This window comes from Conger conger, chromosome 8, assembly GCF_963514075.1.
Source record: "Conger conger chromosome 8, fConCon1.1, whole genome shotgun sequence".
In the NCBI taxonomy this organism is placed as follows: Eukaryota; Metazoa; Chordata; class Actinopteri; order Anguilliformes; family Congridae; genus Conger; species Conger conger.
In genome coordinates, this window is record NC_083767.1 from 12,950,475 (window position 1) to 12,964,119 (window position 13,645).

General features: G+C 39.1%; 1 protein-coding gene across 1 annotated transcript; it reads left to right on the top strand.

Moving 5' to 3' along the window:
* Positions 1 to 1,315: 1,315 nt before the first annotated feature.
* Positions 1,316 to 12,475, top strand: LOC133134751 (probable E3 ubiquitin-protein ligase HERC3). Its single transcript, XM_061251109.1, has 23 exons — positions 1,316 to 1,660; positions 1,827 to 1,950; positions 2,115 to 2,191; positions 2,355 to 2,576; positions 3,083 to 3,174; positions 3,551 to 3,681; positions 3,823 to 3,950; positions 4,233 to 4,395; positions 4,494 to 4,553; positions 4,872 to 4,977; positions 5,209 to 5,392; positions 5,646 to 5,803; positions 8,606 to 8,680; positions 8,781 to 8,831; positions 8,931 to 9,017; positions 9,142 to 9,258; positions 9,427 to 9,570; positions 9,954 to 10,120; positions 10,284 to 10,350; positions 10,441 to 10,499; positions 10,643 to 10,826; positions 10,934 to 11,033; positions 11,227 to 12,475. Exons 1-23 carry the CDS (start codon positions 1,438 to 1,440, stop codon positions 11,439 to 11,441), a joined length of 2,934 nt encoding a protein of 977 aa, XP_061107093.1. The 5' UTR covers positions 1,316 to 1,437; the 3' UTR covers positions 11,442 to 12,475.
* Positions 12,476 to 13,645: the final 1,170 nt, after the last annotated feature.

The window sequence follows — 13,645 nt, forward strand, 5'->3', positions numbered from 1 at the left end:
CAGAGAACTCTGACACATTTTCTCCCAATTTGGTTGCCAATTGTACCGTTTATTTCAATCGCCCATGTTAGTTCAGGAAACACCACTACGACCCCGCCCCCCGGTAGCCGACACGCCTTCTTCATTCCCAAACTTGACCCCCGAAATATCTAAGTACTGCATCACAAGGCAGAAGTATAGCATCAAAGTGCATAGATGAACAAGGGAGGCAGATGTAAGTGAAACAAACAGAATGCCGGAAGAACTACTCAGAGAAACAATACAGACCACAGAAAAACGTACCTACTAGAACTAGGGAACTAGCATACTCTAGTGGACATAATCAGGAACTGGTACACCGCCATCATCACCCAGTTTGTGGCTGTGCTCATCATTTGCCAACAACAATGAGCATTTGCACCTTACATCTTAGTGAATACACATGCCAGCAAATAGCCACACCTCTCATGCACATCGGATATAAACTTTAAGCATGCAATTGCATTACCACAGGAGTGTGATAGATTTTAAAACATTTAACTTCTATTGCAAAGAATAAATAAATTACCCAAAACACTGGAAAGATAGACTCACATGCAGTACCCCTGAAACGTGAATAAAAATGTTTAAAAAAGAGAGATATAGAAAGAAAGGGAGAGCGGGCGAGAGAGGAAGGGGGAGAGAGGAAGAGAGGGACAGAGAGAGGGAGAGAGAGGGAAGGGGAGGGAGGGAGAGAAAGCGAGAGAGCGAGATGGAGAGAGAGGGAGAGAGAGAGAGTGAGCGATCGTCCATCAAATGGATAGAAGGGGTGGGTATGAAATGAATGGGTCTGATAGAAAAATCGGACAAATCTGTATGGGAATATAGAACGACCACTAAAATATGGATTAAAATATGGTGACAGCATTATAGAACATTATCTATTAATCTTCTAAAGAACATAGTTATTATATAAACATTTATTTCTTAAACAGTGTTTGACAGTGGCAGATTCCCACATTAGCCACTACTCTCCTACAACATCATTACAGTCCACAGCTGATATCAAACATTCGTAGATAACTGCCGCAACTGGGACCCTGCCATAACAGTTACTTCATCAGAGTAACCTGCACTGGGGTGTAAAAACAGCCATAAACAGCTTGAAATATCAGTTACCAGCTGTTTTAACACCTAGCTCTTTCAGCAGGGTGACTAAATAAATGAGTCTACTTAGATGCTAATAACTGGCAATGTCTATTTTGATAGTCATGTTAGGTTTCACGTTTAATCTTGGCTTACTGTATGATAAAATGAAAACGAAACTAGTTTCGTTTCCATGTTCTGATGTCGCAGATTAATACTGGCGCTTTTTATACGAGTAGACCTGCAAGACAGAAGAAACAGAACACTTTGCTGGGGCAACGTGAAGCACATAATAAAGGGAATTGAATAAAGATCCGAAAACTGCATACCATCATGATTTGCTGGGGAGAAACTACCTTTATGGAATTCGATTTAGACAGTTTATACCACGATGACGAGCTTGGGATAGCAGAAAGCCATCCTCTGGCCACAGCACAAAAAGCAAAGATAACTGCCTTATCTGTTGGAAGACGAATGTTTGCCTTTGTCACAGAAGATGGAAAAGGAAAACTATGTTTTCGGGATGAAATGAGTGAGACCGTCAGACAGCAGAATGGTAATCAGCTTCATGACCAACAGTAAAATGTTTGTTTGTTGTTTGTTATCGTCACTTGTTCTTTCTTTTTCTTTTTCTTTTCAAACTAATTGTATTTGCTTTTTTCCCCCAGTCATATTGGAACATGTACAAATCTTACATTTCTAAAAATTTGTTATTTGTTCAGAGAACTTTGCATTGAGCGGGGAGAAAATCGACGCACTGACCTGTGGAGCAGATTGCATTGTCATGGTCTCACAGAAGGGCAACGTTTTCCAGCTAAACTGCCAAATAAAACCTTACATTCCCAGGTAAATGTTATGTGAACAGTAGCGGCCGTGGCACACATGCAAGGAAATGAGATGAATAACATTTCTGTTACTTTATTGTATATTTCGCAGAATATTTATAAAGGGGAGTTTCTTGTTTTATCATAATTTGCTAACCTTGCCAAGGACATGATTATGTTTTTCAGGTGTCTCAGTGCACTAAATGGCAGACATGTGATACAGGTTGCCTGTGGGGACCACCACACCATTGCACTCTCAAGAGGTACTGTACAGTACACTGAGCTGGAATAAAGTTGTCTTTCACTGACCAGCAACACAGTGCTGTAGATACATTTCATATAATGAAAGCCTTGTGATTTCTTGTGTTGATTTATGAATATGACATTCAATGGATTTCCCATTTTCAAAATTCTGAACGCTTTCAGATGGGCAGCTCTTCACATGGGGAAAAAACTCCAATGGTCAACTGGGACAGGGGGAGGTTGGACCCAGCTCCCAGCCCCCTAAGCGCCTCTTCTCTCTGTCAGGGATCCCCCTGGCTATGATCACTGCTGGAGGGGACCAAAGCTTCGCTCTGTCTGTATCAGGAGCTGTGTTTGCTTGGGGCAAAAACAGTGCAGGGCAGCTTGGCGTAGGAGATAAGGAAGGTGAGGCATGAGAGTGATATATGGATTGCTCTTTCACATTAACATGAACAATAACATAACATATACAATGATGTGAAAGTCAGAGTATAAGGGTGTAGCTGAGGAGGGCTCAAACATCACTCAAAGCATTAATCACAGCTAGCCTTTCATGAAATACCTTTATAGTCTGCTTGTGGCAATGCCTCGACACTGATTCAGATCCCTGCTCACCATTATTATACGGTCTTTGGTCATTTTATGCTCATTATTCATTTTTAATGTATTGATTTTTGTTGTTGTTGTTGTTGTTGTTGTTGGTAAGCACTAAACATATCTGTCTTATAGCAGGCTAGTTGTGTCTGTTTAGCACTGTGGTAGTGTGCACTTTCATGCTGGGCCAGCTGAGAATGTTCTGTGCTTTGAGGCTGAAGGGCTTGAGATTGGCATGATGCGAAAGAAATTAAGGGTGAATTTGAAGCTGTAAACAGAATAAAACGTTATTATTTTCCTTGTTTGTATTTCTGCAGATATACATGTTCCAACTATTGTGAAAAGCCTAAATCTGAAGAGGACTGTCTTCATTTCATGTGGAGATGAGCATACTGCAATTCTGACCAAGGTTCAAAATATCTCAACTCAATGGGCAAAGCAATTTATATTGTGTTAATAAGGGGGGCTTAGTGCTGTTCATGTGATATGACACTTGCAAAACAATTCAGGTTTTGTATAAGGAGATGGGTGTCATAGAAATGGTTGATAACCTAGACAATATATATTCTTGGAGGGTAGATGGCATGGCTATTCAAACCTGCAACTGTTTTCTGGAGGACCGATTATAGAATGGGACCAATCTAGCTACAGAAAACTGCCATGGCCAACAAATTCACGTTCAACAAATGAAAACAAGACATTGACAAGTCCAGGACAACATTCTGCTGACCCCTTGAAAGACCATTTGGGAACGGTTAGTCATGACTCATTTTGTGGCTCTACAGGGAGGCCTGGTGTTCACGTTTGGATCAGGAGAGTACGGGCAGCTTGGACACAACTCCAACAAAGAAGAACTGCAGCCTCGCCTGGTGGCTGAACTCTGGGGGTCAAGAGTGACCCAAATAGCCTGTGGAAGGTAGAATAGATACAGAATCTATGTAAAAGTCTGTTTTGTAAAGTGATTTGATTCATGCACTTTCATGCACAAAAATAATGGACAGTATTTAAAAGAAACAGGATTATATGAACCTAAATGCATATTCTGTCTCTATCAAAGGCACCACACGCTTGTATATGTTGAATCCTTGAAAACAATCTACTCATTTGGATGTGGAGAGCAAGGGCAGCTGGGAAGTGGACAGGCCACCAATCAGAATGTGCCTCTTCCTGTTCAGCTGTCTCCAGGTATTTACATGGTTCCTATCTGTACTTCTTCCTGCTCTGTGCATGCTATGTGCTAGTGTTGTCATTTTTACTTTATTGTCCTATGGTAGCCCTATGGCATACATTTCCCCCCCCTTTTTTGTGCAAACCTCAGGTATTTTGCTTAAGGTAAGAAAAAAGTTACGTACAATGTTCATGGCACATGCCTATCGTAACAGACTGAAAACAAGTATGTGTCAAGTATTTCTAGATTTCCTTCATTATTTTTATTTATTATCAAATTAGATTTTTTCCCTCATTCAGAATTTCATCATGAAATTGGGACAATTTTGGCTGGAGGAAACCAGTCTTTTTACTGTCCTGAGACGCTACCTTGTCCTGGCAAGATGATCTTGACTGTGGATGACAAATTAATTAGCCAGTGGATCTCAGAGTGTGATTCAAAACCTTGGGAAACTCTAAAAACGTATGTACTGAAACTTACCATGCCATATTGTGTGCAATGAATAAGTTGTTTGCATGTGTCAACCATCTCATTGTTTTTTCTGTTTTGTTTTTTTCCAGGGAGATAAAAGAGACTTTTTCATCTGCATCAACTCTCAATGGTAGCTTTCTCAATCAAAGGTAACAAAATATTATTGATGTGTCTGAGAGAAATTCCATGTCATAATGACAATGGGCACATAATTACATGTGGCTCAGGGGTTGGAATCTAATCTTCTAACAACATTGTTGTTTATAATCTGTGTATAATCTTATAATCAGGTAGGCTACAACTGAAATTATCCTAGATTGAGGCACTTAAATTTCAGTGTATGTGTAACTTTGCACAGTGAATATGGTCTATATTCAACAATGTTGACTGTGTTGTACTTTGGTTAAAGAGACAGAATCCGTAATGGTATCATTTTGTTGCTAATTCAGTGTGTTTCTACTTTTTAGTGGTGATAAGCATTACCAAACCTCAATGGAGAATTCAGGTCTGGACTTGTCTCTAGCACGTCTAGCCTTTGAGAAGCTGGCAAATAATAAACTATTGTTGAAAGAGGTATTCTCTAATTCTTTTGAAATAACATAAAAAATTGTTTTGTTTATTAATTAATGTCAAGCTTAATTTACAATTAAGATATAATTGTCATCACTATAGAGTTGTCAATTGAAGGTTGAAGTTTGGGAAACCAACACAGGAAACCAATTTATCGATCATGGCACAGTATATGAAATGGCATGTATGTGAGCCTCACACTAACGTTTCCAGTTATTGTTCTTATCATTGCAGGTCGGATCAGTGGTGCAACGTAAACTGCTCCCCTCCCTGCCTGTAGACCCTTCTGGTGTGGAGGACCTGAGAGTCTATTTGATCCTACCTGAGCTCCTGAGAGTCCTGCCCATGGACAGAGACCTCTGTGTAAAGTTCGCTGAAGCAGTTTGCAGACTGCAGCCACAGTGCCTGAAGATCCTAGGTAAAAGTCACGGGGGGTGGGGTTCTATTAATTGGACTTAAGAAGCTTGTGTAGATAGAGAACTCAAAAGAGTAAGGAAGATCTTTTGCAGCAAATGTAACAAATCCTATTTTTTTCCCATTTAAGTTGTTGTGCACTCTTGATGTTTTGACAACAATATAATTGCTACAGTGTTTATATCAAAGTACTAAACTTTCCTACAAACAACAAGCAAATGAATTGAACAGACATTGTATGTTTCTTATTTTATTAGAGGGTTTCTGGTCAAAACTTACCAGAGCCTTCTTCAAGTCCCTGGTGAAGGTGGTGCGCTCAGCAGCCACATGGTTCCTCCACCAGATGAGGACAGAGTGGTGTGATTACAGGACCTCTGTGGAGAAGACTGCGGAAGTTCTACAGAAGCTGTATGAGGTAGATTATCCTGTGACTTTAGATGATTGTGTTGATTAGCAACTGAATTCTAAGTCTTAGGCTACATTAATATCTACATGTAAATTAGATATTTATGCACAGGTAGCATTCGTATTCACTTGCACAATGTAAGGCAAATAATCTTAATCCTGTGAACATGGTGTGAGATAGTGGCATTTCATTTTGGCATATGGTCTGTTACATTATTTAATGAAGTGGCCAGCACCAGCAGCTGCTCCACTGCAATTCAATCGGCTGAAACGTGGAGCCACGTCATAGGCAGTTTTATGACAATGAATGCTGTCTTCCAGTTACTGTGTGAAAAAAGCGGATGTTTTTGCTTATTATCGCTAGCGTTATACGGCCAAACTCAAACTTTGCATACAATATACATTTACTTCCTTTATTCCATTTTGATTTTTACAAATATTCCATAATGGCATTTGGCAGACACTCTTATCCAGAGGGACGTACAGTTGACTGGACTAAGCAGGAGACAGTCCTCTCCTGGAGCAATGCAGGGTTAAGGGCCTCGCTCAAGGGCCCAACGGCTTATTGTGGCTACACTGGGGATTGAACCACCGACCTTGTGGGTCCCCGTCATGTACCTCAACCACTACCCTACAGGCGTACACTATGCGTCGGCATCCTTTTATAAAATAAAATTGTAATCTTCCCTCTAGGGTCTTTCAGCGCAAACCCCTGGTTATGGGTATGCACTTTGTTGTACGTCGCTCTGGATAAGAGCGTCTGCCAAATTCCATCCACTCCCTGGAAAATGATTTTACCATCATATTCCATATTGCATTTGGTTACTGGGAATTTACTAGCCTATATGACTCTTGGTCTACCAGTGGGTGTGAATAAAAATTGGAACCAATAGTGTTGATTGAACATGTCTCTCAGTTATCCGTGTTGCCTAACAGTAACTTACCTGCTAATTCTAGATGTAGACCAAGTATATGTAGATGTAATATTTTATTAGCAGCTTATACGACAGGTTATAATAGCTTCGTTGCATCCTTGCATTGGACACATAATACTAATATATACTATGTATACAGTGGGAGCAATAATTATTTGAATATGAATTTTAATCAAAGGTACATTTTAACATTGAGAGACAGAATATCACAAAATAATCCACAATAACAACATCACATTAATTTTATAAATTTATTATCATATTTTTGCATGAAATAAGTATTTGATCCCCTACCAGTCAGCAATAATTCTGGCTCCCACAGACCAGTTAGTTTTCAATTAAGAAGCACTCCTAATCTCAACTCATTACCCAAAACACCTGTGTCAACTTGTTACATCGTTATGTAGCTGTATAAAAGACACCTGTCCACACAATCAATCAGATTCCAACGTTTCCACCATGGCCAAGACAAAGGAGCCTGATGTCTAAGGACATCAGGGACAAAATTGTAGACCTGCACAAGGCTGGGATGGGCTACAAGAAAATAAGCAAGCAGCTTGGTGAGAAGTTAACTGTTGGAGCAATTATTAGAAAATGGAAGAAACACAAAGTCACCGCCAATCTCCCTTGGTGTGGGGCTCCACGTAAGATCTCGCCTTGTGGGATATCAATGATCATGAGAAAGGTCAGGGATCAGCCTAGTACTACACAGGAGGAGCTTGTTAATGATCTGAAGGCAGTTGGGACCACAGTCATGAAGAGAACCATCAGTAACACACTACACCGTGAAGGATTAAAATCCTGCTGTGCGCGCAAGGTTTCTCTGCTGAAGAAGGCACATGTATAGGCCCGTCTGAAGTTTGCCAAAGAACACCTGGATGATCCAGAGGAGGCTTGGGAGAAGGTGATGTGGTCAGATGAGACCAAAATAGAGCTATTTGGCATCAACTCAACTTGTTTTGCTGTGTTTGGAGGAAGAGAAATGCTGAGAACTCCAAGAACACCATTCCCACCGTGAAGCATGGAGATGGAAACCTTATGCTTTGGGGGTGTTTCTCAGCTAAGGGGACAGGACAACTTCACCGAGGATGAATGGGGCCATGTACCAGGACATTTTGGGCTACAACCTCCTTCCCTCAGTGAGAGCACTGAAAATGGGTCGTGGATGGGTCTTCCAACATGACAAGGCCCCAAACATACGGCCAAGGCAACAAAGGAGTGGCTCTAAAAGAAGCATATTAAGGTCCTGGAGTGGCCTAGCCAGTCTCCAGACCTAAATCACATCGAAAAATCTGTGGAGGGAGCTGAAGCTTCGAGTTGCCAAGCGACAGCCTCGGAACCTTAACGATTTGGAGAGGATCTGCAAAGAGGAGTGGACCAAAATCCCTCCCAAGATCTGTGCAAACCTGGTGAAAAACTACAACAAACGTCTGACCTCTGTGCTTGCCAACAAAGGTTTCTTCACCAAGTATTACATCCTATTGTTCTATGGATCAAATACTTATTTCATGTGAAAATATGATATTAAATTTATAAAATTTATATGATGTTGTTATTGAGGATTATTTAGTGATATTCTGTCTCTCAATGTTAAAATGTACCTATGATTAAAATTCTACACAGTTCCATTCTTTGTAAGTGGGCAAACCTACAAAATCAGCAAGGGATCAAATAATTATTGCTCCCACTGTATCGTATATATTAGTGTATATATACGTACATAATAATACTAGCTGCAGTGTGAAAAGTGCATGAATGAATTCACAAACAAACAAATAAACAAATTGACAGAACTGGGGAAAGGCAGTAAATATATTTGTAGCTGCATTTTAAGAAAAATAAATAACAATTGAAGAAAACTGCCTTCTTGTGTGTAGGTTACCTGCAATGGCATCAGGAAGATTGAAGAGAGAAACTTCTACATCAAGGAGATGAAGCTCTTTTTTCAATCTGTGAGCATTCAGTTGAGAATCTGGAATTATATATATTTTTATAAGATTACATACAATGGAAACATTAATTTTTTTCTTTGTTTTTACAATGTTTTCATAGGGGGAAATATTTCAACTTGAAGAGAATGTTCACAGAGTTGCACATTTCATGGTAAATCTCAATTTTCTTTCATTCAATAGTAGGCTACTATAGCTCAAAGGCAATTTGTCAAGAGACCATATTTTTATGTTTATGTTTTGCATGTTTTAGATGGGGAGGTTGACCATGTACACAAGCATCTTTGACATGGAGACAAAATGCTTGCTCTTCAACTCACTGGCCTTAGGTTACTGTTTTGTGAGTATGCACCTTTCTGTAGTTGTATTTTTGCACTTATTGCCTGAAATATGTCTTATTGGAATTTGACAAAAAATAAGAAAATAGATGAGTCATTTTTCTTGTGTGTCCTCTATGTTTGCAGCTGAGTGGCTCACTGGGTCATTCTGGGAATCAACTGTGTGTGAACAGAAGGTCCCTTCTGACTGATACCTTCCAAGAATTGAGAAACAATCCCCGTCAATACCTTTGTCCTTTGGAGGTTACTGAATTTCCAATTCAACCATAATGATAGTGTTTATACAGTGTCCCCATGCATTAAAAATATCACTGCTTAAGGATTGCCCTTTTACCAGTCACTTACTTACAGGTACTTGGATGTGACATCATTTGAGTGACATTTGAGTGCAATGACACTTTTATTTTTCAGGTAAAATTTAAATATGAGAATGGTATCGATCATGGAGGTGTGTCACAGGAGTTCTTCACTGTCATTGCAAGGGAAATTCACTCATTGCAGCCAAGGATGCTTGAGCTGTTTGAAGACTCAGGACTTGTCTGGTTCATGCCAGAGGTATGTATCTTTATTCTCCATGTTAATGTTATTACCTGTAGCCTAATTCCCTTACAATCTTCAGGGTGGCTAAAGTGGCTAAATCTACAGCAGTAACTGAGTGTGCATTAAAATACCCATTTGTTGTCACCGTGAATTGTTTTCAAACTGGAGATATTAGATCAGTTAATGGATGACAACAGAGATAATTTGACAACTGTGTAAACATGTATTTATTATTATTAGTTTGGTCTAGAGGTTTGAACCTGAGATTGAGTGAACCTGAGAAAGATTGAGTGACTCCAGCAAAGCACACTGCAATTGACATGCTGTTTTATGTGATGGTTTATACTGGTAAACCCTTATTTATCTGTAGTGATGAAATTATTTTCTGAAAACTACAGGGCCACTGTGATGATGATGCTTACTCCTTGCTCGGAATTCTCTGTGGGATGGCTCTGTACTGCAAGTGTTTTGTGAATTTCCACTTCCCACTGGCACTTTTTAAGAAGATGTTGGGTGTTATGCCAACTCTGGAAGACCTGGAAGAACTCTCTCCCAAAGAAGCCAGGTGCCCTGTTGTAATGGTTGACAGTGAAACATGTATATTACTTCTTTCATTAAACCAATATTTGTAAATTATCCAATATAGTTGTCCTACCTTGACACATAAACAATCAAGTGTTTAAGATTGTTTCAAATGTAGATTTATTTATTTGTTGACACAAAACTAGGAACTTGCAAGTAGAAGTCCTAAATGAAGATGAAGAAGTTGTGGAGCTGCTGGATTTGGATTTCACAGTAAGTTTCAGTCCCACCTGACCTCAAACCCCCAATAAGCAACATGACTATCCGGCACTGTACAGATTTAAATATTTTGTCTGTTCACAGGCTAGAGGCCATGAAATAGTACCGAATGGAAGAGAGATAACAGTAACCAAATGCAACAGGTATGTGATGATGATGATTACATTACATTACATTATTGGTATTTGGCTAACGCTCTTATCCAGAGCAATGTACAGTTGAATCAGATGAAGAGCATAATCACTTTCTTCCTTTTTCACCTTTTCTTTTCTTTTCCTGTCCACAGGCGCCAGTTTGTGGAGGCATACATTGATTTCACTTTCAACAAGTCAGTCAAGAAACAGTTTGATGACTTTTTGGGTGGATTTTCACAAGGCTGCCCAATTCAAATTTGGCAGATGTTTCTTCCAGAAGAACTCATGGCACTCCTGTGTGGAAACATTCACTATATTTGGGAGGAGCTGGAGAAGGTGTGGATTTACTCTACACTGCATTCAATGAGCTAAAATACAATTATATTTTTGGGGTTATGTGTGCTCTGATAAAGCAATAATCTGTTATATTTCCCTTGAAACAGAATGCGCTATATCAGGCATATGAGCCCACAGACAAGAACATCCAAAACTTCTGGACTGTCTTCTTTGAGCTGTCTGAGGAGAAAAAGAAGGATTTTCTCTGTGAGTACTTTCAAACTTCCAGCCTGCATACCAGATGCTCACTATGCATTATATACAATAAGTCAGTCTTGCATTCACTTACCAGTAATAATTCTAACATCAGAATGTTTAGCTAAGAGCATCCTAATTTCATAACTGTGATCTTGCACCTTAAAGGGTTATAAAAACCGTCTCTCATTTTTTTGTTTTCTAGCCTACATGACAGGAAGTGATCGGCTGCCCATCAGGGGACTGGCAAACATTAAGATCACCATTGTCAATCAAAACAAGCCCAACCCTGATGACTTTTATCCGGTCGCAAATACCTGCTATCGCTGCTTATACCTTCCAAATTACAGCAGCATTCATGTTCTGAGAGAGAAGTTTGTCCATGCAATCTCTTTTTATGAAGAATTTGGAGAATATTAGTGCCACCTGCAGATAAGGACAGTAATCCTTCAACTGCTGAGGTTTCACAAAACTTGCTGGAACAGCCACTACCACAGCTGCATTCTCACTGCCTTTGAACATTCCTCATCTGTGTTGTAAAGTCTCTGATCTAATTTTTCATTTTTCTGATCTAGTTTTTTCATTATGATTTCCCCTTTACCATGCAATTCTACCATCATTGGAATGCTGAAAAAATGTGTAGCATAAATCCATATGCTTCAGTAGAAGATTTTTAAAAATTCACATGTGATTTAATTCTTAACATTTATTCTTTAATAGTTTATATGTTCAATTAGTTGTGTATTCCATCGGTTCCTTTTTAATATTACATTGAAGAGCACGATAATTTAAATCTGTTTACCATTCTGAACTGAATACCATAGTTGCCTTTTTCTGGTCATCTATAAGAGGAAAAAACAGATTCCTTAAGCAGCCATTCCCCTTTTTGATGAAACACAAGTGCAAAGAGTACATTTTTAACCAGTTTCTGGAACATAATTTAAAGGTTTACTTAACTTTACTGCTGTGTTCTGCACCCATAGAGTAGATCATCTATAGGCTATGACTTATTATGCTAAATCTGTGTATTAAGATGTCTTTAAATTTACATGACCATTTGGTGTAAAGTAATCTAGCAATAATGTACCAATGCGATATTCTGCAATTACAGTGAGTAATAAGTTACATGTATATTCAGTCTCAAATGAGAATTTTACTCCATATAGTTGATGTGTTTCTTGACTGTTTGAGCTGTAACACAAATCCCCATGGTGACACCAAACTGGAGAGCCTGTCTGGTCACAGGACTACATGTAAATCAGCATAATGGTGCCGATTAATTTGGGAGTATGTACAATGAATGGAAGCTTTTGTCATGGAATATGATTCGCCTCCTTCTTAGGTCTCACAAAGTCTAAAATGTTAATGGTTTTTAATGTTATATTAATAAAAACGAATTTGGTTGCAAATTACTGTTAATGAGGAAGCTAATAAATGATTCATTCCAATTAGAACTGTTTAAAAGAACTGTTTAGTTTTCTAATAATAAGCAGTGAGCTGAAACATTTTATCTGCACAACTGCTACTCGCTAGGAACAGGTCCCAGATATATCTACAAGAAACTAGCAGCATGTGGAAGCAGAGCGAACAGAACGCTACGACCAAGCAAAGAAACGGGAAACAAGTTTAGCTACATAGGGAAATGGGTGCACTTTCTTTTTTACCAATAACAATCAAGAGACCACAGAAAATGTGACACTAGAGCTGGGGACATGACACACTGGAGCTGTGACACTGCCATCATCATCCTGCCTGTTATAACCTAACACACTAGATCAGGTCATGGTGGCATTTGTGATCATAATTGGCCTACAGCAATGAGCACTTGCAGCTAATGTTTGCTGGCGTGTTTCATCTTAGTGAATACACACCCCGGCAAACAGTCTTCTTACCACTTACCATTATTCCTTAATGAGTAATTCTTTTTTTTTTATTATTTAATGAGTAATTTGATTATTTAATGTGTAACTATCTGCAATAGTAAAAGATTTAACTTCTATTGCAAAAAGTATAGACAGACAGACTTGCATGCAGTGCTGGTGCCAAGGGGACACATATAAGACTCCCTGAAAAATAGTTTTCTCTCCCCGTCAAGCTGAATGCATTGTTTTTCAGATCCACTCCCGCGTTAAAAATGTGAAGAGATAGAGAGAGAGCGAGAATGGATCCTGAAGGAAGGGATGGGTGTGAATAGTAACTCTCCCTCCACCATCCATTTGACCTACTTACAACTGAAAATGGGCCTGATAAAAAAAAACAGACAAAGACAGCATGCACAAACATGGAAAAGAGCATAATGAGACGGCTCATTAGCCACCACTCAACTATCATTAAAATCCACAACTGATCACCCCGTGGTCCGTCTCCTAGTCTTTCAGTCTTTGAAGCAACTTTCTCGGCTGCTGGTCATTATAATCATTATCCCAGTAAACGATGCCTCATAGACCTAATAATTTCAGCAAGTTTCCTCTCATTTATTTTGGCGTAAGGGTGACCTTATCGATATAATAATCTTCAGAATTTTGTTGATTGGAGTTGTTTCTCGTATTTCATAGAAATAAAAGCTAATTTCGTATAGCCGCTATCAAAAACTCTTCATGTCTATTTTGATAATCATGAATCAT

Excerpts from the sequence above, each read along its gene's own strand:
- LOC133134751 (XM_061251109.1), top strand. The coding sequence starts at position 1,438 with ATGATTTGCTGGGGAGAAACTACCTTTATGGAATTCGATTTAGACAGT. Across the intron at positions 4,978-5,208 it reads ATAAACTATTGTTGAAAGAG|GTCGGATCAGTGGTGCAACG; the intron begins GTATTCTCTAAT and ends TTATCATTGCAG. Across the intron at positions 8,832-8,930 it reads ACAGAGTTGCACATTTCATG|ATGGGGAGGTTGACCATGTA; the intron begins GTAAATCTCAAT and ends TGCATGTTTTAG.